This window comes from Myotis davidii, unplaced genomic scaffold (assembly GCF_000327345.1).
Source record: "Myotis davidii unplaced genomic scaffold, ASM32734v1 scaffold1316, whole genome shotgun sequence".
Taxonomy (NCBI): domain Eukaryota; kingdom Metazoa; phylum Chordata; class Mammalia; order Chiroptera; family Vespertilionidae; genus Myotis; species Myotis davidii.
This window is the reverse complement of record NW_006287901.1, coordinates 351,610-375,724: the sequence shown is the minus strand read 5'-3', so window position 1 is coordinate 375,724 and position 24,115 is coordinate 351,610. Positions and strand designations below refer to the sequence as shown.

The following is a 24,115-nucleotide window of genomic DNA, read 5'->3' as shown; positions in this document are numbered from 1 at the left end:
AAGTGCCTTAAATTGTAAAACTAATTGTATTTAAACAATATTGAATTTTTTAAAAAAACCCTCATAAAATATATTATGTACTTCTGTGACTATGACTGTATTTCAGCTGATCAAAGTCATTCGAAGTAGCTGTATAATAAGCTTCCAGGCAGAAATTGCTCAAAACATATAGAATTTTTGTGCTTGGTTATGTTATAATTTTTAGTTGCAAAATTAAAACTAAATAAAAAGATAAAATACAGGAATCAAGACATTCTAAATACTGCAAGCACTCACTTTTTCTTAGAAAGCTCTCATTTCAGCCAACCCTTCCTTCACTATGAAAAGTGATATATCAAGAAAAGTCTTTAAAATTAATTCAGCAGGTTGGTTGTTATCCTTCATATTGGGGCTTAGTTGTTATAGAACATGGCACAAAAACATAATTTAAACAATAAATATGGCCTGGGACCCAAAAATCCTCAAAAATTAAAATTATAAAAATTTAATAATTCACTCTCACTGATGAATTTAGAGGCCAATTAGGCTCAGTGCTTTAAATATCAAGTAAAGTAACCTGAGTGGCCTTACTAAGGGTTTCCTGATTTTGTCAAAGGAAATCCATTAGTTTGTAATCATGGGGGAGGGCACTTCTGTGATAACTACCAATATAGGATGTAATATATATCACATCATGACCAATCCTTACCTTAATAATAATAATGGAGTGACATGCCATGCTTTAGGATGGTGGGCAAACTAACTAGCAGACCTTGCAGTGATTGTAAGAGAGAACATTCAAGTTCTGACTTGGCCCTACACGTTTCCCACGCTGTGGTCATGGCTGGTTTCAAAGCAGTGACAGCTCTTCGCCAACCTTCAGTGCATGTCTAGCATGGGAGTAGGACTGTCACGGCCTTAGAGGCTGGGGCTGGGGCCAAAAGGATCAGAGGCAAGCAGTGTAGAAAGTAGATAACTGTCGCTGATAGAGCATTTACTGTCTAATCCTCTCACCCACCCACTTCCTTTGGTCACAAGTCACTGATCCAAACGTACCACCAAAAAAGCTATTTTTTCTTTGTTTGAACAAGAGATGTGATTTTTGCTAAGTAGCAATGAGTATCTGATGGTAGTTAATGTGGTTTGTTTGTTAGAAAGAAAAAGAGAAAGGAGGGAGGAGAGGAGAAGGAGGGAAACCTAGATGCATAAACCTATGATTTATGCAAGTATTTGGGTCTCCTTGCTGCCTAGGGTAACTGAAGCTGATTGTCATCCCTAACAGTCTGAAGTTTGACCCCAAGAAGCATGTACAAGGCAGGCACACCGCCACACCTCCACAGAGTTAATCACAGAGATCAAAAGTGGAGGAATAGGAGGAAATACTTAGCTCTCTGAGCCAGCATGCAACCCTTTCTTAGTTTTCCAGTCTCAGGAGAGCTCAGAGGCCAGAGCCTGCTGCTGGCAGAACCAAGTTTGGGGCTTGCAGCATCTCACTCCAGGTAGAATTTCCAAACTTTGAGCTCCCAGAACTAATGCAAGGAGTAGCTCTTCCATTAGTCCCACACCTATGATGAGACCACAGTGATAGAGAATGAGTGGCCAGAGGCTTCAGGCAGGAACTCAACCAAACTGAAATTGGGGAAGGATGTGGAGAAGGCACTCTGGGCAAAGGATCAGAAGGGCCAGTGGGTGGTGAAAGCAGGGAAACAGAAGGGTGGATGAGGCTGGTGCGATAGATTTACAAAGTCAAGCTTCTATCAAACTGTCTGCTCCTCAGTGATTTCTCAGCCCCTTTCCTTTCCCAGATCAGAAGGTCTCATATTCAGGAATAAAACTAAAGGAGGGTTTGAGGTCAGACAATGGGGAAATAGTAAGTGAGGTGACAAAAATGTCATTCTCTCTTCTTACTCCCTTATTAACACAAAGCTCACTCTGCGGGGCCGCTTTGGTGGGAGCAGTAGAGATGATGGACAGCAGGGCACAGACACGGGTACCTTTTTTCTCTCCAAGGGTGCAGCAAATGAAATCCTCAGGAAAGTAGAGGAAAGGAAGCTTCCTAAGCCTTTAGAGCAGGGTGGGGAATGTCTAGCCCAGTGGTCAGCAAACTGCGGCTCGCGAGCCACATGCAGCCCTTTGGCCCCTTGAGTGTGGCTCATCCACAAAATACCAACTTCTGCGCATGGGCCATGAAGTTAATTCTAGGCCAGGGGTGGGGAATGTTCACCTCTCGGGCTATATAAGGCCCGGAAAATCATTTGGTCTGGCCCTGCCAAAGCATTAGGCGTGAGTTAATTAAATGTTTGACCAAATATAGCAGGCTAATTTTTAAGATGATAATTTTGTAGGGCCAGCAAATGATGTCTATAAATATCCAATGGCCCTTGGCAGAAAAAAATGGTCCCCACCCCTGCTTTAGAATGTCAGAAATCCTTTCAATGGGATTGCCTCTAGGAGCAACATGAACCAGAATGTTGCTGCTGTACAATCCAAGGTAAATGAAAACAAGAGTCCTCTGATTAATTTAAACACCCAATTAGGAGAAATGACAAACATACTTGGCAAGTTCTGCTTCTCTGGGGAGCCTGGGATACAATCTGTAAATTGGTATTAGGAAAAATGAAGAAGGACATTATCTGGAAGTTCAATTAATGTGATTTCAGGGCTGAAGAACAGCCTGCTGCCGGAGAGCTCTGCAGAGGGTCTACCACAGGGAGACCTTGCTCTGTGTTAAAAGGCCCCACCCCTTAGCCCGACTACTGTTGGCCCATGGAGAACAGTTCTTCCTTTGTCAAGGTGCCATGTGTCCTTTGGACAGACAAGAACTGGGAGAGCGTTGAATCCCTTTGACATGGCCCCTCACCATTGGCACAACACATACTAAATGATGCCCAAAGAACCTCAGAATATTTGAAAGAACAGGAGCAGGAACAAAAGAAGTCTGGGCTCGGCTGGTTTGGCTCAGTGAAGAGAGTATCAGCCTGCGGACTGAAGGGTCCCAGGTTCAATTCCAGTCAAGAGCACACGCCCGGTTGTGGGCTTGATCCCCAGTAGGGGCATGCAGGAGGCAGTCCATAAATGATTCTCTCTCATCGTTGATGTTTCTATCTCTCTCTCCTTTTCCCTTCCTCTCTGAAATCAATAAAAATATATTTTTTTAAAAAAAGAAGAAGGCAGGAAGGGGGACCCATGTAAACTAGTGCATAAAAACACTCATGCAATACTCAATTGTACAATATGCCTCAGTCTGCATGTGCCATAACCTGGAAACATGATCGTCTGAGGTCTCCTACTCAAGGGAATTTTCCATGTTGCTGCAACAGCTTGTTAACCACTAACCTTTCCAAAGCATATTCTGAACATTCATTCAATAAATAATGTTAACCATCGCTACGTGTATAAAGCAATGCTAAGTGCTGTACAGGAAATAAAAAGAAGCTTCTGTCCTTCCTAGTAAGCCACAAGAAGGACTCAAAAGATAAGGTCATTAATAGAAGAGGGTCCCACATGGCTACATGCTAAATGAACAGCTCAGACAGCAAGTGCTATAATTTATAGGAGGGTAAAACCTCAGAAGCTGAATCAGTAAAAACAGACCCAACAGAGAAAGCACATTTTTTACTTGGGCCTTAAACTTTACCTACATTTGAAAAATTGAGGATCCCTCCAGCAGAGAGAAGATCCAAAGTCTCATTACATAGTGGGCAGTGATGTTTCCTAAAAGGCACTGAGACTTGGTTGGCGTGTCCAAAGAGGCACAGTCACCAGACTCACAGGTATCCATCCATTTGCATGTGTTGTTGGGCACCAGGTTTGATGGGTGAGTGTGGAAACTTCCATGTGTGCGTCATTTGGGGGATCAGGTAGATTAGGGTGTCCACAGGTGTGAAGAGTGGGAACACTGGCTTTTAGGAAGCCAGAGGAGCTGTGTTATCAAGGTCTGCAAGAGAAATGGCACAGCAGACTCTACCTGAGAGGCTCACAGTAGACTTCCAAGAAGATGGAGTTTCCCCTGCGTGTTTCCATATGGCTATAATCCAACACCAAGGACATGTTTGACCATTACAGAAGCTCAACAGATGTTCTGGCAGAGAGGAGGGAGGAAGGGAGAGAAGGAAATAGAGAAGGAAGGAGGGAGAGAGGATGGGAGAGATAACGGAAAGGAAAAGTGGCTTGCAGAGAAGGGCTTTCTCCCCATGTCAGTCCCCAATCCAGCTCCAGTCTGAAGAACTGGTGGCTTTGGAATTAAGAAGCAAAACCCACAGTAGGACATAGGCATTCTCACACAGGCAATCCCCAAAGAAGAGGTAAGGAGGCACCCTAAAATTGTTTAAGGGATGAAAGACCTTTACAAACATTGAAGGAAAATTAGGGTAGAAAATTCATGGTGCTTATAGCTGAACCACTGATTTTGTGAGCACAAATGAGGTATCTTTAGGGAAGCCACAGAAATACCCAATTTTTCAGAAGGCTGAGCCCTTACATAACTGGGTAGAGATAAGAACAGAAATTCTATTATCGCTGCTTCCACCTCTGCTTATAAACTCAGTAGATTGGAATATTCATTTGAGTAATAGTAGTGGGGGAGGGAAGAAACGTGCTCGACAGAGATGGGGCCAGCAAGGAAGCCAGCTTCCCAAACAGAAGTCCTGATTGAGTGGTACAGATTAGGCTAGAAAGGTGGATAGGAAAAAAGATTGTTTAAGTCCTGAAGTCTAGGCTGAGAAATAGAAAATTTAACCTAATAGGCAATGGGGCACTAATAGAGTTCGTGAGACTTATGTAGCCAAAACTAATAATTTAATCTTGGGGCAGTATGTAGCACTAGATTATCTAAAAAAAGGAAGGCAACAGATAAGAGAAAATTAGATGAGTAATTTACTAATTCAGTCAACCAAAAAATACTGAGTATCTACTAGGCACCAGGCATTGTCCCAGGCATTGGGGATACGGTAATGAACAAAACATTCTTAAATTGTTTTTTACCTCATGGAAGTTACATTCTCTTAGACGAGATAGATAATAAACAAGATAAATCAAAATAGTATCTAAATGTTAATAGAAATAAGTGCTAAAGATAAAAATTAAGGAGAATGGGGAATAGGAAATAGAATTGGGAGTAGAGGAGAATTGAAGTTGTAGGTTGGCCAGGAAAGGTCTCACTGAGAAGATACATTTTGGGAAACACCAGAAGGAAGTGGGGGGCTTTGCCATGGAGATGTATGGAGGGTGGGCGGCGGGGGAGGCGGGGCAGAAAGCATTCCTAACAAATAGAACAGCAAGTGCAAAGCCCAGAGGCCCGAGGACCTTGGGAGGTTTGAGGAGTGACGAAGGGGCCAGTGTTGCAGGAGTGGAGTAAACTCAGCAGAGATGAGGCCAGACAATCATGGCAGGCCAGATCATATATACACGGTCTTGCAGGTCATAAGACGTTGGATATTTTCTGAAAGAGAGTAAGTAATGAGAGTCCACAGTGATAATTAGGGCCTGAATTGTAGTGACAAGAATGGAAGAGAAAAGAAGACAGAGATGTAAGTGATTAACTGATAGGGCAGACGGTTCTTTCTGGTCACGCATCCCTCCCCTAAGGGTAGCACAGATTTCTCATACCCGGGTCTTATGTCCTCCAGTGGAATTACCGATAGCCATGGATGGCCACGCTCCCACACCTTGGTCAGTTTCCTGCTGTGGGCATCAGCTGACTGCCCATCTCATGAGTGTTATGGTTGGGATTACCTCTACTAGTAAGTATACTACAATAAAACTCACTTAAGTTGCTCTTCAAACACCATATTTTGTTCTGTTCTACGGAACACATTACCGGGAGCAATATGCATAGGGAGTGTTTGTTTGTAGAGTTGCCTCCCTTGAGACACCTCGGTGTGCCTGTACAGTAAATCTAGAGGGTAAGCAGGACCCACCTGAGCGAAGGCCCAGAGATTCAATTCCACAGCTTCTTGAGAGACACCAAGAGAAAGAAGAAAAGTTCATTCTTGTCCTTGTTTGGATGTGAAGAAAAGCTTTCTATTTCCCTGGCAGCCAGCGTAGTTTATGTCTTTCATTTGAAGGGAAACAAAACCAAAACCTTACTGCAGATAGCGAAGGGAAGGGAAAGGACTATGTGAGCTGACTACGAGAACCCCAAAGAACAGGAAAACCTCCCCTTTGCCTGAAAATCAGCCAGTCAGCGCTCACATGAGGACCAATTTGGCAAGAACCAAATTGCTAGAACCAGTGTTAATTCAAAGCTACTGGATTCTAGTAAAGTTGGTGGCTGGTTATAAAGAATGATACCTCATTGTGTTCTTCCATTAAATTAGGATTTTTAAAAAAACTGTGCTCAGAATGGCAGAGGATTTATTTTAAGGGGGAAAAAAGTACATATGTCTTAATAGTTTACTCTAAAATCTGTACCAAATCATTCTCTGTAACAGTAATTTAAAAGTAGCTTATGTTGGTCAATTTATTATTATGTTTTTTAATGAGAAGAAGGTATAAGAATTCTCTGATGGGCTTCAATAGAAATCTACACGTGAATGTTAGACATCTACATGGAACTCGATTGGGTAAGTGATGCACACTGCTACTATCTTTTGTAAATGGATATAAAATTCATTCAGTTATTGATGTATGAAGCAAATATGTATTGCAGCTGTTACTTATGAGAAGTATGGTGATGGCCTGATCAGTTGTATGACTGGCACAGTTTAATGGAAAGCTACCAGGACACTGCTGCTCTCTGAGCTGGGCTGTGTATTGCTTAGAGTGCCCTGGCATTGACTGGCCCGAGATTGCTACACTGCTTGGGACTTTCTGGATATGAAGCATTAAAAAGGGATTTCAGCTTAATGAACTCAAAGAAATATTCGAAAATCTCCAATTCTATTTCCCATTCCTGGCTCTCATTTTACCCAAGGACACCTCATATTTCCATCATTATTATTCTTGTCTCTGTACTTTGTCGCTCTCGTCTCTTGTCTCTGCTTTGTATTTTCTTCTCCTTATCTTTCTCTCTGTGTTTTTAATTCTCTTTTTTTTTTCTTCTGTGCTGCCCAGCTTTGGTGTAGCTCATATGACCAGTTAATAGCTCTAACTTTATCATGGACTACCTTTCTATCTTTGGTTCTTTCTAGCTGCTTTTGTGGCTGCTCCATTTGATTTTTATACTCTCTTCAAAGATATTTCACATCAGAGTTGCCATGCATCTTGTAGTAGATTAATTGAAGTTTTTCTATATGATTGTATATAAACACAATTACAAGTATACAAACACTTATAAGTAGACATTCACACAAGTAGCATCCTACACACACAGACACAATTGTACTCACAAATTTCAGGCAGATGGATATGAATGCGGATGGGCTGGACATATTACAGAAGTCACCATGACGGAAATAATGTCTCAATGTTGTCTTAATGACTCGCTCTACTTCTAAGGTGGGATACAGAGGGCACAGCAGAGATCTGAGGTTTAATATAAACTAGAAATACCAAAGTTTGCCTTTTAATCATGGCTGGTGTAATAGACCGTATGAGCCCTAAAAGGTTCTCATTATCAGTTTGCTTTGTGGAAATTGATGAAATTATTTTTTAAAGATCACAGCTTAAGATTTCTAAACAATAATTATAGATATTTGTTTTAATCTGGAACACTATCTATAATAGTAAAAGCGTAATATGCTAATGAGACCAGAAGTCCTTCTAGACGACCTTCCTGACTAAGCTGGGGCTGCAAGGGCCCAGGCAAGCCACCACGGCTGTGAGGGCTGAGCCCCTTGCACAAATTTCGTGCATTGGGCCTCTAGTATCTACATAAGAAGCCACATCAAGCCGTGGTAAATTAGCTACCTTTTCATTGCCATTTCCTAAATCCCAAGCTACTGGTGACACAATGAAGACAAAGCCTCTGATCGATCTATCCCAGGAAGACCAGCATTTCAGTCACAGTTCACTAACATACACACATTGCCCACCATTTTTCCCAAAGACATGATGACCATAGAGCATTTCCCAGGAGGCTGGCAGAAGTATTTACACATTATATGCACTATAAGCACAGCTCACCTCAACCATGCAAGATGGGTGCCATTCACCTTTTTTACAGCTGAGGGCCTGAGAACTTATGAGAGCAAGCAACTTTCCCAAGATAGATTAGCTAGGAGTAGAACTCAGGTCTTGCTGATGCAAAGCCATCTCTTTCTATCTAACTTACTACTTCCCTTTCATTTTCTTTATGAGTGATAGATTAAGAGAGATGAACATATTTGACATTATTGCTTTAGAAAAATCTATTCTCCTGAGAGCCCCATGGGAATGGACTAATGACAACCATACCATGACCTCCTGTGCCAAGAGTGGAAAACAGCTGTCTACCTCAAAAAGAATCCAATAAATGGGCTCAGTAGGCATCACATGGGCTAAACAGGAGTTAGAACTCCACAGTGGCCTGCTAGTAATTAGTGTTGAACCTCCCTGTGAAGAGCCTCAAAAATATGTCAGGAATTCAAGCATAATGGTACTTAAGTGGCAGGATTAATCCCGTGACAGGTGTCTGTGTGTGTATGTGTATCTCTCCGAACAATCCTATCAGTGAACTCATTCATTCATTCCATGAAAAATGGCAGTCACTCTTCTCAGTGCTGAGGACCCAGGAGAGTACAAGACAGGCAAAGTCCATGAGCTAAATGCAGCTTGTTCTAGTGGCAAAGACAGACAGTAAGTGAGTGATATTGCTTTTAGATAATAGAAAATAATATGTGGTATAAGAGGATCAAGAGAATGGAGAAGGGGCACAGAGTCCAGGATAGCCTGGCAGCTTGGGCTAGTTGTTACACCCCCACAGGATCCAGCCCCTCTTTTATTCAGTGAGAGAGGTGATGACTAAGGACCTCCAAAGTTAACAGTCTGGCATTGCCTTTTCGGTTTGTTTCTGACAATCCATTGGAACCACTTTCACTGAAGGAAGAAATGACTGTAGTAACTACTTTTTGTTGAGTGTCTGTGACTCGCCACACTGGTAATTGCTACATATGCATTATCTCACTCAAGTTTCACAACATCCATAAGAAGCAGGTATTACCCGCATTTTATAGATGAGTAACTGAGACCGAAAGGTTAAAACTGTGGCTATTGTCACACAACTAGAAAAATCTCAGAACCTAGATTCAAAGCCAGGTCATTTGATTCCAAATCCCACACACCTGCTGTAATGAAGACATCAAAGCAGGCTTCTCCATTTCCTTCTATCTGCCTGGTACATGAGATAGGCAACAATAAAAAGCTCCTAAAAACAGTATCAACTCGGAGGCCAGAGGGGGTTCTGGGTAACAACTAATGCAAATAATGCTTCAGCCAAGACTGGAGCCTTTGAACATCAAGAATATGGGGTCAACTCTGTGGCTCTGGGTCCCTGTCACTGAGGAGAACTGAGCACTAGAAAGGAAAGCATTTCTGCACACCTGGGCATTGCCTAGGTGATGCAAACTCTATGCTGAATCAGATGCAAACTCTATGCTGAATCAGATGCAAATTATTTTTATTAAATATAGGATTGCTCCATGCAAACATATACCCAACCCACGTACAAATAAGCACAGCCTTGATCTAAAATTCTTCTCTAAGAATAAAATCACACACACACACACACACACACACTCTCTCTCTCTCTCTCTCTCTCTCTCTCTAATGAAAGTGTAAAGGCAAAATAATTGCACAAAGATACAGAAAAACTACAAAGCTCAATGGGGATTAAGCATCTCTGACTTTTCATTCCTTTACCTTTAAGGAAATAGCCTCCAGTGACCACCCAAAGGGTTGCTGTTACTGATTAACATTGGAAAGTGCTAGGGAAACTGCACTGTATGAGCATTTCAGTTTTCCACTGAATACTGACATCCCACAAAATGTTGACAGATGTTCTATGGCAGTGGTTCTCAACCTACCTAATGCCGCGACCCTTTAATACAGTTCCTCAAGTTGTGGTGACCCCCAACCATAAAATTATTTTCGTTGCTACTTCATAACTGTAATTTTGCTACTGTTATGAATCATAATGCAATTATATATGTGTTTTCCGATGATCTTAGATAACCCCTGTGAAAGGGTCGTTCAACCCCCAAAGGGGTCGCGACCCACAGGTTGAGAACCACTGTTCTATGGGGAAAATAATGGATTCAATGATCCTTACCACCCCCCAGAAAAAAAGCAGGAAATCCTGCATACCTTACACCCTTCTGAGAGCTTCATAATGCATATTTGCATATTAAAGGTGTTCAGTGTTTCCCAAACTTATTTGATCCCATGCCCCTCTTCATGAACAATACCCCATATTGTTTTTATGTGAGTTCAGTGCTCTCCATAACATGTCTGTGCGAACAGACAATGGTGCCATTGATCCAATGGTGCCATTGATCCAATTTTGTCACTAGGAAGGAGTGACAAAACCCTAAAGCTCCCTAAGCTCCATGTCCCATCACTATCTCTATTGCATAAAGCAGACACAATTGGTATATTCTCCTCAAGTCCATGGCTAGCACGCTATGCCCAGTAATTACAGTTATGACAATGACAATAGTTGTAACAGTGTCTAGCATTTACCAAGGACCTGCCACATGAGAGATGCAGTTCTAAGTGTGCACTTGAATGATTGCATGAAAATGCTAACCACCTGGCCACACACATGGCAACATCACTCACCCACAGGAACACCCGACTCCCTCCACTCATATCCCATGACTAGGGGTCAGGAGCAGAGTCTGGCTGTGCAAATGCTTTTTCAAAACTATTATGTTGATGGCTGTGCTCTCGCTGAGTCATCTTAGCTCATCAGCTCCTCTCTATCCCCGTGGTGGGCGAGGCCTCTGGCAGAGCGCCGCCTTGGCGGCTCCTGGAGATGGCATCTTCAAGGCTGGCACCCAAACAACTCAGAAAGCTGGCTAAGCTGCCTGGCTTTACTGCCACACTCACGGTTCCCTCTGATAACCTGCACCCCACCCAGCCAAGCCACCATCCGGGGGTGCAGAATCATCAATCTGCCAGGCTGAACAACAGAGGGGCGGCCAGTGGTCTCAGTGCATTCTGAAGCAAGAGCCCAGTGTCACCCTCTGTGGCGTACACCTGTCAGCCCCAAATGTGTGCATGGGCATAAAGCCGCAGCAGTGTGTGCTGGGCACTGGTCCTGTCACCTGTGTGCTCACAGCACACAGATGCACACCAGACAGTATCTGCACAGGATGTTGTCCAGTGTGCCCATCTTCCACAGATGAAATAGGGTGTGACCAGGTTCAGGATTTTGGTTTTTGAAAACAAGGAACAGCTTCAGTTATGGCAGGGAGCTAGTACCTTTGTACTTTTTCTTTTTTAACGTTTTTATTGATTGATTTTTGAGAGAGAAAAGTGGGGGTTGGGGGGACACATTTGTTGTCCCACTTATTTATGCTCTCATTGGTTGATTCTTCAGTGTGCTCTGACCAGAGGTTGAACCTGCAGCCTGGGTGCATCAGGACAATGCTTGAACCAAGCTACCCAACCAGGGTTGCCCTGTGCTCTTCTTACAAGTTTATTCCAAGGACCCAGGGGCATGGCCAGCATCCTGCGAGCAGATGCTGTGATGCCAAATTCAATGATAAGGCTTCTAGCCCACCAGTAAGAAGACAGGGCCTGTGAGCTCCTTTCTAGAATGGACATTTACCTAATCCCAGCTTCGATTTGTCACACTCATTTGGTCCCACCCATGACCTAGTGAGACTACAGATATTACACGCAGCAGCAAAACAATAGGTGAATCTCTAAGAGTCTCAGTGTTGGGGTTAGGACAATCCCAAACAAAAGGTATTGTTAAAACCAAGTCCAACCAAACTACTAATTAGCCCATTCAACTTAATGCATTGAAAGCAGCAACGGGAGAGAAAGAAGGAGGACATTAGCATTTGTGAACTAAATTAATCCCTGTAGCAATTCTGAGAAGCATATATAATCTTCATCAATTTATAGAAGAACCTGAGCTTCAGAGAAGCAGGGCAGAGCTAGGGTTTTATCCAGATCTATTTGTCTCCAGATCTGCATGGTTCCTCACTCTCCACTCCCCCCTCACACCTGTGACATGGCCTCCCTAATGCCATTCATTCATTTATGAAACAAAACTATGGTTGTTACACTAAAAACAATATTCCTTATAGTACAGGTGGGGTTGGCCATTTTTGCCAAAACATTACCCACACCAGGAAAAGATGAAAGCAAAACACATGAACAAAACAATAAGGAAATAAAAGCAGCCCTGGCCGGTGTGACTCAGTTGATTGAGCATCTTCCCGTTCACCGAGAGGTCGCTGGACTGCTTCCCGGTCAGGGCACATGCCCAGGTTGTGCGCCCAATCCCCCATGAGGGGCTTGCAGGAGGCAGCCGATCAATGTTTCTCTCTCTCTCTCCCTCTTCCTTCTTCTCTTTCTAAAATCAATAAAAACATATTTAAAAAAGAAAAGTAAAGCAGTACCCATTAGCCCACCCACACGCACACAAAAAGGTGGCAGAAGCACATTTAAAAATAGAGATTTCTGGTAAGAGAATTCTGGAGTCTGACAGTTCTCTTTGTCTCTTACCCAACCTATGCACTCTCACTCACCTGTCTGCCCACTCTCTTCCCCACAGCTCTCAGCTCACTTATCCAGAAAGCCACATACCTCTCAGCCAAAATCCTCAGTCAAGCCGATTGAAATGTACCTCTGTGCATGCATCCATGAGCCTTGTGCAGGTATCTGTACGGCCAGATACGGTAACTCACCACCTTATAGAAGGTGCTTCCGAATCTGCCCTCACAAAGTACCACACACTAGGTGGCTTAAAACACAGAAATGTATTCTCTCACAGTCTGGAAGCTCAGTCTGAAATCAAGGAGTCAACAAGGTTGGCACTCTTCTGAGGGCTCTGAGGGCACCTGCCCGGGCCTCTCTCCTGGCCTCTGATGAGGGCCTGCAATCCTTGGCGGTCCGTGGCTGCCAGCTGCATCACTCCAACCTCTGCCTGTCCTCAAAGGCCCTCCTCTCTGCATGTGTATTGCTGCGTGTCCTCTCCTCTCCTTATAAGGACACCTGTCATATCGGATCAAGGACCCACCCTCATCTTAACTAACTACATCTGCAGCACTCTATCTTTAAATAGGGTCACATTCCAAGGTACCTGGGGTTAGGACTACAGAATATGTTTTTGGATTACACAACACAACCTATAACAGTTACCATAGCAGGTGCGAGGACCAAGCCACCCGCTTTGGTCCTAACACTCTTTTTATGAAGACCAGAGGCTCTCTACCCACCCGTGTGAGAGCACACGAAATCATCTGTAGAGTTTGTTTCTTTCAACACACTCATGTCCAGTGCCACTCACCAGACAGTCTGATGTGCTAGCTCCACGCTGGGAACCAACCCTTTAAAAAATCAAGTTTCTCAAGTGACTGCAATGCTCATCCAGAAATAAGAACCACTGAGGTCGATCTTAACAATACTTTAAATTAGAAATGGAGGCAGGAAAGGTGAAACAATGTGTCTGAAGTTCACTCAGGATATAGATGGGACAGCAGGATTCAAACCCAGGTCAGTCCCACACAAAGTCCACTTCCTGCTACTACAGGTTGCCTGTCTGTGTCTACATGCATCTAGGCAGGTCTGACTAAGGTAGTGCATATCCTCATATGGTGTAAGCAAGTATCTTCAGTGTGAAAATAGTTGTGCGCTGGTTATGTGCTCTGGGGATTACTCGGGAGGCGTGTGTTTCTTTGGGAATATTGCATGAACATCTTTGTATATCTTATCGACAAGCATGAGAATGATTTCTACCCACGAAACTGTGAGGATGTTGCTTACAATTCACTGTCACTCTCAACACTGAAGTTCCTGATAATGGGTACTCAGACCATAACACTTAAACAGAACAAATGAATGAACAAATGTCCATCCATGTAAAATCACCAAACAGGAGTTGCCCCAGTTGGAATTTTATTTAAATTTCCCTCCATAGTCATGTTGGGAAACAGTGATCCTTCTGTTCCAATTTCATTATTTTTTGCATCCCTTTCTCCTTTCTAGACCAGAAAAAGAAACAGTTACTAATTTGGGTACTGTCACTGATCTGAAAATAACTTTAATCCCATTAAATAACTGCTCACAGACATTCTACTGTATTGAATGTTGCCACTACAGAAACATAAAAGAGGAGGGATGTTAAAGGTCATCGGGTTCAGCCCCGAGGCTTTGGAGCAAACTCTCCTTCAACAGTCTTCATGGCCTGTCCTGTCGCTGCCCTCCACGAAAGCCCCCAAATATCAACCAGGCAGCAGGAGGTTATGGATTTGCAGGACAGCTTTGGTTTGAAATAGACTATGGCAATGTCCTCATAAGTTAGGGGGACAGTGTCCCTGATGCAGGTGACCCTTGATGTTATAGCAGCAGTAACTTTCACCTGCAAGTAGTTTTGATTTAGATAATATATTATAGGCCATGCTTCATAAGCACAGGCATTTATAACATGCACTCCAAGTTATGGTTCAGAAAACCAAACACACACACACACACACACACACCCGTTCTTATTTCCATCCTTACCTAACACACACCCTGTGGGAGCTCATGCATGTCTCATGGTGGTCCCCTGCCTCTGAGTTCTCTCATGTTCCTCTCCCTGCCTGAAATGTTCTCCCTCCTCAACTCCACTTACGTAAATCTTACCTGTTTTTCAAAACCGTACTCAGTCCCTGTTTCCATGAAGCCACCTCTGAGTAGACAGAGGCAGCTACTCAACCCACATTGACTTCCCCCTGCTCTTAACTTCTCCCGTGACATTTGCTTTGCTGAAATAGGGAAAGGACAGTGAGGCGCTTGGCAGTGGTGGGTTCACTCCTCTGAGCACTCTGCCGGCACTTCGCTTAGAAGATCGCAGGTAGCATCTGGCTGTGGTAATTTGGTCCCTATCTCACAGGTCAGCATTCTTCATAGGTGGCTCATTAAAAGAAATGAGAATATAATGCTCTCATTTTTCTTACAAAAAATGTTGTTTAATTCTAAGAAAGCTGCAAATAAAACACTCAAACTGGAGGCTCTCTTTGAGATCTTCTTTGTCTAACCTCTTACCCAAAGGAGATGTGTAACCCGCCCCCCCCACACAGACACACACATACACACAAACATGCACATGGTATCAAGATGCCCTTCCACCTCCTTTGAGCCCATCTCTTTGAGCACCTTGTTCCCTTACAGGGCAGCTCTCATTGTTGAAGTTCTTTCTTATTAATACACTATCTTTCAAAATTAACTTTGTGGACCATATGCTCTGTAATTAATTGTGGTGTTTGCTGAAATCACAGATTTTCAAGTCCAACTCCAGGGTTTCAAGTCCAACTCCAGGCCTAGTGAATCAGCATTTGGAGCAGAGAGAGAAATAATAACCTACACTGTTAACAGGTTCCCCAGATGACATTTCTTTTACCAGAGTGTGAGGGCCACTGTTAGAGTCAGTACTGTCTTCCTAACAACAAAGAGCAAGACACCTACTTCTCTTTTCTTCCTGGCAGTTCTTCAAACATTGGAAGAGCTCCAGTCTCTCTCCCTTCCTTCTGTACTACTCTGCTTCAACCCAGAGTATTGAACTCTTCCTTCTACAAACTTCCCTACTGCAAACACACGTAAGCACACTCCTCTGCATCTTCTCATGCTTGTTAGCGTCCCTCTCAAAATGTGCTGCCACAAACGGGCGAGAGAACTAGGCTTTTAATGCTTTTCTTACATACTGTGAGGTATATCAGTTCACACCCCTGCCAGCTAACAATGAGAGTACCCATTTGGGCCTAAACTAACCAGCAGTATATCCTTACTAATTTAAGGCACATGATGTTGACTCTTCATAGTTGTTTTAATTTGGGTGCCTTTGTTTGTATTTTTCATATCTGTCTATCTATCTATCTATCTATACACACACACACACACACACACACACATACCCCTGTACTTATGAAGCATGGCCTATAATATATTGTCTAAATCAAAACCCCTTGCAGCTCTTTTGAGGATTGTCTGCTCCTGTCTTTTTTCCCCCTTGTAATTCACTATGTCAGTCACTATGGCAAATAAGTCCTTTTAATGCATTATGTCAACTAATTCTCCAAACAACATTTTCCTCACTTTATAGATGAAGAAACTGAGCCTTTAGAAACGTCTAGTGAGGAAACACAGTTAGGTCTTCTGCTTTTCACTGATTTATTCCTTCATTTAACCAACGTTTTTTAGATGAGAGCTCTTCATTGTCAAGACACTTTGTAAAGTGAGTTAAGAGAGCCAAGATTTGGAAGAAAATTTTGAGAAAGATTCAACAGAACACTAGGAATTTTCACAATTCTATTAACTCCTTACATCTACCTAAAATATCTTTTATTTTCCTTGTTGTTTTCCCTGGTCTAGAGGGAATAGTGATCAAGTTATATGCAGTAGATAGCAATGCTAGCTACCGATACAAGATTTACCAAGAGAGGTAATATGTGGCTGACCCTAAAAGAGCACAAGAAAGAATTAAAGGCAGTAATGTGAAAATCAGACAGAACTCCATAACTAATTACAGTCTATCAGTTGGCAGCAATAGCAGTAGATAATATTTCAGAAGTACATGCTCAAGTAAGATTAGCTTTCATTTTTTTCATTTGATGTTATCACGACCAGTGTTTATGTAATTAACTAAGATAATAATGTTAATTCATTATTTATAGGATTTTAGTCCAAATAGCTGAGCTTCTCTTGGTTTTGGTTAATTTAATCAAACTCCATGCAATTACACTTTCATTAAAAATACATATGCATAAAGTTGAAATGATATTTAAATCGACTGAATGTACAACCAGATTAAAAGAAATGCAAACAATTAAGTACATATCTGAATTGGAAGCAAAATTAAAAATAACTTAATCTTACTCCATTTTTCTACCGAGAAGGTACAGAATGCCCAAAGATCAAAAGTTGTCAATGTCAAACAATGAGTGGTAACACTGAGATCCAAACCCAGATTTCCTGACTTTAAATAGAGAGGCTGTACTGCTGAATCTTCTTAGACATTTACCTAATCCCAACTTCACTCAACAAACCCTGGCCCTCCAAAACTCTCATGAAGTTTTCTGAGGAAAACCTATAAACTAGGCATCGAAACAGCTAATGTAATTTAAAGGTCTTGGTTCCCAGCTTTGTGATCCCGGGCAGCCTGATATAATTCCTTGGGGGCTATGTTCTTCTATTAGCTTTGATGGAAACTCAATTCCTTCCTCATTAGTTATTAATAGAAACATTCACTTGTCATTCCAAGGTCCACTTTGCCCCAAATCTTTCTTTCACATGATAAACAAACATAACAAGAAAAAAATTATTATTTCAATTACAATGCCCATTTCCCAAGAAGGAACATGTCTTTCTTCTTTACTATTCCAATTTCTGGTTACTCTGTTTTCAGACTCATAATTGTAAGCTACACAAAAATGTTAAGCTTACTCTCTCAACACTAGAATTTTAGTTCCTCACAATTTACTGCCTGGCAACCATGTTCTCTTCACAGAGCATAAAGAGAATTTAACATTTAAACAGATTGTTCTAAACAGGGACACAAAGTAAATTTTAAAAAACAAAGGATATTCAGTGTAGTTGACTGTTGATTGTTTATATGGTTTCTAGAATTTTACCCTCCAGAACTTAGTCTGAATTATTTGCTAGCCTACACCCACACCACACAGGTGTTTCTGCCCATCCCCACCTTCACCCACCAGTCATGCCCACTGGCAAACACACTCCCCTACAAAGGAATCACCCCTCCCACAGAGACCCTTCCTCCACACATACACCTGTCACCCACACAGACACCTACCTAAGCAGACAATCCTTCACGCACATCCTCCCTCCTTCCCACCCAACACACAAATCAAAACCAACCCTGGGTGTCATCATAGGTAGCACATTAAAACCACGGAGTGGCATGCAGAGTCAAGCCCTAACACCATTCAAACTGACTCTTTGGAAGCCAATTTAACTTGATACACTCTCTCTGTCAACAAGGGACAGGCTCTTTCAAGCCTCTCCTTGGAAATTCCAGCACCGTGACCCCACTGTCTTCAGACTCCATTTGGCAGCTGCCCCCCAGCGAGGTCAGAGCCCAGAGGTCTGAGGAGCACACTCACTGCAAATCGGACTTGGCAGTTCTCCTCGCCCAGGTAGCACAGGTCTCCCGAGACGTTGGTCTCCAGCCACAGGTGCTCTCCGTTCACAGCGTTCTCCTGGAAGGAAAGGAGGAACCACCACACTTCAGTCTTCTTTCAGGCTTAAAGGGGAAGTTCTCAGATTTTGATTTTGGATGCAAGAAAGTTGAACCCAAGGAGTTTAAGCACTTTTCATCTTACCCCTGAAAAAACTGCAGGTGTTAATCTTAACAAAATTCTGGAAATGGGAAAAGGAGTTTGGGGAAAGTTTGAGCCAGTAACTAAAGCAGATATTAGATCTATAGAAGCTTTACACATGGATGTGGTAATCTTTGAAATATATATTGAACAAATGAGGAAAAACCCTCAAGTTGTTCAATGTAAGACCCAACACTGCAGATTGCATGACAATTAAAATAAATTCTATTCAAAATTGCCTTTGCTGAGCAACATAGCTACAAAGGAGGATAGCAGTAGTAAAGTAAAGCACTTTAAGACTGTTTGAAAACACATCTATACCAGTGATGGGCAAATTTTATTTCTAAGCCAGAGGTTTCCTGAAACTCAGTTTGAAGTTGAAAGTCACTGTGTACTCAAAGGTCTAATACATTTCTACTAATTCAAACATTGTGCCAGTTCAGTAGGGTCATCACCCAATTATTTCTAAATTTTTCAGATTAAAAGATTTCTCTGCTTCTGGAACTACTCTAATACTTCCAGTGGCAAACAGAGAACAGCTATAAGTTTGGACTCAAAGTTTTCACATGGTGATGGATGCGGATAATATCTGTAAAAGTAAGTAAATAAATAAAAAGGCATTTCTTTGCTAGGTCTCCAATACCTATTCTTATAATGGGAATTTGTCATCCAATTTGAAAGTCTAACCATTTATAGAATAAAATCCATTTTTCATCCCTTTACTCTTTATTCAGCCAATAAACTTTTATTCCACATCATTGGGTTAGTGGGCTAATCCACAGAGTAAACTACTAGAGAACATGGAAATAAAACACATAATTACAGCAGCAAATACTAGGGAATTCTTAACACAGCAAAAATCCTGCCAACTCTTTTAAAAACTGAAATATAAATCACAGTAGGGAAATGGTCAAAAACCACTGGAAGTACTAACCCGGGTACACTGCATCCCACCTTGCTGATAAGTCTGACCAGATTCAGACACAGGAGGACTGATTAGCTGATCTCATTCTTGGGGGGTGGAGGGTCTGATTAGAAATACCAATCTTTGTGAGGGAAAAGGGAAAGAAAAAGATGGAGGCTTCCTGCCACAGTGGTTCTAACACACTGGTCCTCAAATTTGACTGCTCATTAAATGACCTGGGGAGTTTTTAAGAATACCCAGGCACCATTCCCAAAGAGTTTATTTTAACTACTCTGACGTGAAACCTGGGCATCAGGAGTTTTCGAAGTTCTGGAAGTGACTCTGCAGTAGAGTCTGAAACCATAATCCAATAAACCACACCCCACCTCTTCAAGCCTGAGACAACAGATTGTAGGACATGTCAATGACTGATCTATTACACTTGGTACTTCTCTGCCCTTGTACAGTCACCAGAGAAGAAGGTGAGAGAGGAGGAGAGAGGAGCCATGGTAGCCACATCTAAAGAGAGAAAGAAGGATTATAAGGAAAATGACCTGAAAACACAGATAAACCATGAGTAAGCTCAAAATTAACAAGGTAGATCCTGGGGACAGGAAAAAGGAAACAACCACACACGGGCATTTAAAGAAGCAATATAATAAATTAAAACATTCACAAATGTACCTAGTAATCTCACTTTTGGAAATGTACCCTATGAAAAGAATCCTAATGGAAGAAAAATCTATATACAGTTAGAAGTTTAGCTTCTCTCCTAGGTCTTTATAGCCTAGACTGCTAGCCATTCCCCAACATCAGTTTTCTTTTCTTCCTGAACACACAAGTAGACCTTATTACCCAACTTCCTTGCAATGTGACCACGTTCTAATGAATGGAACACGTGCAGGAGTGGTGAGGAGTGTTTTCAGACTTGGTCCATTAAAACCTCCCACGTGTGTTCCTTCGTGCTCTTCTCCCATACTGGATATCTGGAAAATCAACTTCTGGGGTGACTTTAGAAGCCTTCTGAGGAAGATGTAAGAGCAACAGTCTCTCTGGGTCATTGAATAACTATGGAACAGGGCCAACCCCCTACCCAACCTACTCGGAACAGTCTGGTCTGCTACACTTCTGTATTTACCTATTATATGTGAGTATTTCATTTATTCCATTCAGTCTACCCCAACTAATATGGGCCTCTTCTCTTTGCTCATATTTTGGTCTGAATTTCTTTTCATGATCTACATCTACCCCTAAGTTATTTACCATCCACTGAGCAGTACCATCCTCTAAGTCTTGGTTCCTTCTGCTCTGAACTCTAATTCTGACATTCCCTCTGATATTTTCCACTGCTATAGAATTAATTCACTGGAAAACATAGCTATGACTATATTTATTTCTTGCCCATAATGCTTAAATGATTCCCTATTATTTACAAAATGAACTCCAAATTTAAGTGCACATACTAGAGTCTAGTAACTAGACCAGCCGTGGGCAAACTATGGCCCGCGGGCCGGATCTGGCCCGTTTGAAATGAATAAAACTAAAAAAAAAAAAAGAACGTACCCTTTTATGTAATGATGTTTACTTTGAATTTATATTAGTTCACACAAACACTCCATCCATGCTTTTGTTCTGGCCCTCCGGTCCAGTTTAAGAACCCATTGTGGCCCTCGAGTCAAAAAGCTTGCCCACCCCTGAACTAGACCTTCCGTTAATGGCATTGATCTGTCTATCCTTAACCGTCCTTATTCACCTTTATACATTTAACTCTCTCATTGCTCTTGTCTAAATAGAGCCATACTTTCCCTTTTGTGTGCCATGTTTTTGTTTATTCCGTTCTCCCGACCCAGGGACATCTTTTTCTCTTCTCTACACATCCATCTTGAAATACTATCTTAAATAGTATAAAACTCAGAGTATCTATCTGTGGCAGAGAAAAGTATAGCTCACCCATTTCTAGATGAAGACAACATTCTGTACTTGTGAGTGCTCAGACAGCTCTCTATAGATGTACCTACGAATATCTCTCTTATTTTCAGTCTGTTCCTCAAAGTCCAAAAACTTATCTCCTGCTCTAATTTACTCAAATGATTTATCTGATTTATTGTATCATCTGCCTCATATAATCTACCCAAGAATAGAGATCCACCTATATATCCAGATAGACAGACAGACATAGAGATATGATTCTTTGCCTTCAAGTTCTACTGAAGTCCTAGTAATAATTATAGGTAAAAAAGCAAAATAGAAAAGTTGGGAATGGGGGAGTGTTATAGACTGAATAAGACAGATAGAGTGCACTGACACCAGCAGCCAATAATTTACACAAAATGAAGATACTTGTAAAAAGTGTTTAAAACAGTAAGAAGATTACAAATAGGAACCCTATGTAAATGTCCCTACAAATTCAGAAAGAAAAGAAATCTTCACGATAATAAAAGGTGAAACCTGTCTTGGATGGTTTGCATGTGTGCTAATCAGTAAGCAGATGGCTGCCGTGCACTGGAAATGTGGTCAGCCCTGATTGAGGTGTGCCGTCAGTGTAAAATTCAGAGCAAATTCTGAAGACTCTGTGTGAAAACGGAATGTGAACTGTCTCACTGATCATTTTTATATTGATCACATGCTGAATTTGTAATATTATTGACATATTTGGTAAAGCAAAACACGGTGTTAAAATTCACTTTAGCTATTTCTTTTTGCTTTTTTCAATGTGGCTACTAGAAAATTTAGATGTAGAGAATTGGAAATTTTCCAATGAGGGAAGAATAAAATGAATTGAGATCAAGGATGCTAGGTTTACAACTAACGTGTCCTTTAAGAAAGATCTTGGTGGCGTTTCCACCATTGTTTTGAGAGTTGTTTTAGGCTGCATAATGGGCAAAAAAATATTATAGAATAATTTGACAGTGGAGATCTACATTTAGGTGTAGAGAAAATACTCTACACCTGATATATATGTCTACTGGACAGTGTCAGGTTAGCTAATTACTTGCCAAAGGATAGAAGATCAGGCCTGAATACTCTTACTGACCTATGAAGTTGTAGGATTCTATGATTTCCCCCAACAACCAGTGTAATTTACCTTACAATTTTCACAATTTGGGTAAATAAAGGACTGGTGAGACTGCACGAAGTCACTCTTTTCCCACTATTAACAGGGCTCACCAGGTCCGGGACCTTCTGTGGTTTATAGCCGGGTAGTCCCATGCTCTGAGCAATCTGACATTTTTTGAAATGGGGATGGGAGTGGGGGAAACGGCTGGTTGGGAGTCACTTTTGGTGATGACACCCAAACCCGAAGATAAAGACGCTGAGACCTGAAGCTTGTAAAGAAGGCGCAGGTCTGCTAGCACTCGTCATTTGAAACAAGACAAAAATGGGAACACACGTACTTGCACAGGCACACACACACCTGCCTCCCCTGGCCTTTCATTCAAAGTTTCTAAAGATAAGATGACCTAGTTTCATAACCCAGTTTATAGCAATCCCACGTGAAGATTCTGTTTCCCTAATCTTGTCTCTGAACCGAAGAGTGAGGCGGTGCCCTGAGTGTGTTACGTTTCTACTGCCGGGGAGAGAGCACGTCATTTCTTAGCTCGTCATTTCTTATCACCGTCAACTATAGGAAAGGAAATGTGGTCTGGATTTAGAGTCTGGCTTTGTGTGTGCTGAGGCTCTGTTTTCCTTAGCCCTCAGAACTAGAGGAAATTTTCCAATGAGGGAAGAATAAAATGAATTGAGATCAAGGATGCTAGGTTTACAACTAACGTGTCCTTTAAGAAAGATCTTGGTGGCGTTTCCACCATTGTTTTGAGAGTTGTTTTAGGCTGCATAATGGGCAAGAACAAATTATAGAATAATTTGACAGTGGAGATAGAATAAGACCCACTTCCCATGCTCTCTGCTATAATGTTCAAAACAGGGAAGAAATCTCTATGCCCAGATGAAGTCTCCATCACAAGAGGGGCATGTGACATTTCAGAGAAGACATTCATTATCTATGCATTAGACACACTTCTAAACAGGCTAAGTCCCTCTAAAGTGGAAACTTGGACTCCGGCCCAGGAGATGAGAATATTTCTTTTTCCCTTTGAGCATTACTCCCTTTCTAGAAATTTAGCCTATTTCCCCCCAAACTGGCTTGACTTGGCATGGTGTCAGTGGGAGCAGACCCTGTAGGTTGCCACCATGAAGGTGAAGAAGGGATGCCTTTGGGAGAAATGAAAAGATCAAACAACTGTGTGTATTTTAAGACTTAACACAATGCATTGTGTTAGAAAGACAAATTAAAAAGAGTTACTTGGAATTAAAATACCATAAATACATTTATTTTTTTAAGAAGGCTTTGGACTCATGTCTACCACACCTTTCAGGAACCAGAGATTATCTACATGCCCATGAACCCCCAGTGAAATGTCCCCTTCTCACTGATTGAACAGAAAAGCTATAATCACTCAGGCCCCTGACATCAGTCACCGGACAGCAAGGCCCATGATACTGTGCTTTCCACGGTGAGGAAGAAAGAACAAGCAGAAATCACTGTCCCTCTCTTCAAGAAGCCTGAAATCTAACTAAGGACCTAGAGTAAGAAAATCAACTCAAAAACACTAATCTGGTTCTAAGATTTGTAAGACAATGCATGATGGTGAGAGCAATTGTGAGAGATCAAAGCAAAAAGTGAATATAATAAAGGGAATTGGTTCAATTGAAACGCTGAGTGTGGCCTGGCAGAGAGCAAGAGAGGGCATTTCTTGAAGAAATAAATTCCACATTGGGTGGGGCCAACTGTCTACTGTTGTTAATAGAAGACTCAGGCACC

At 41.8% G+C, this 24,115-nt stretch overlaps 1 protein-coding gene across 1 annotated transcript in view; it reads right to left on the bottom strand.

The window, feature by feature from the left end:
• Nucleotides 1–24,115, bottom strand: part of DGKI (diacylglycerol kinase iota) — a 268,750-nt gene that overhangs the window by 237,042 nt on the left and 7,593 nt on the right. The window contains exon 3 of the mRNA XM_015561238.1: nucleotides 18,174–18,269. Coding sequence (XP_015416724.1) covers nucleotides 18,174–18,269 — 96 coding nt within the window. The remainder of the gene's footprint in view (nucleotides 1–18,173; nucleotides 18,270–24,115) is intronic.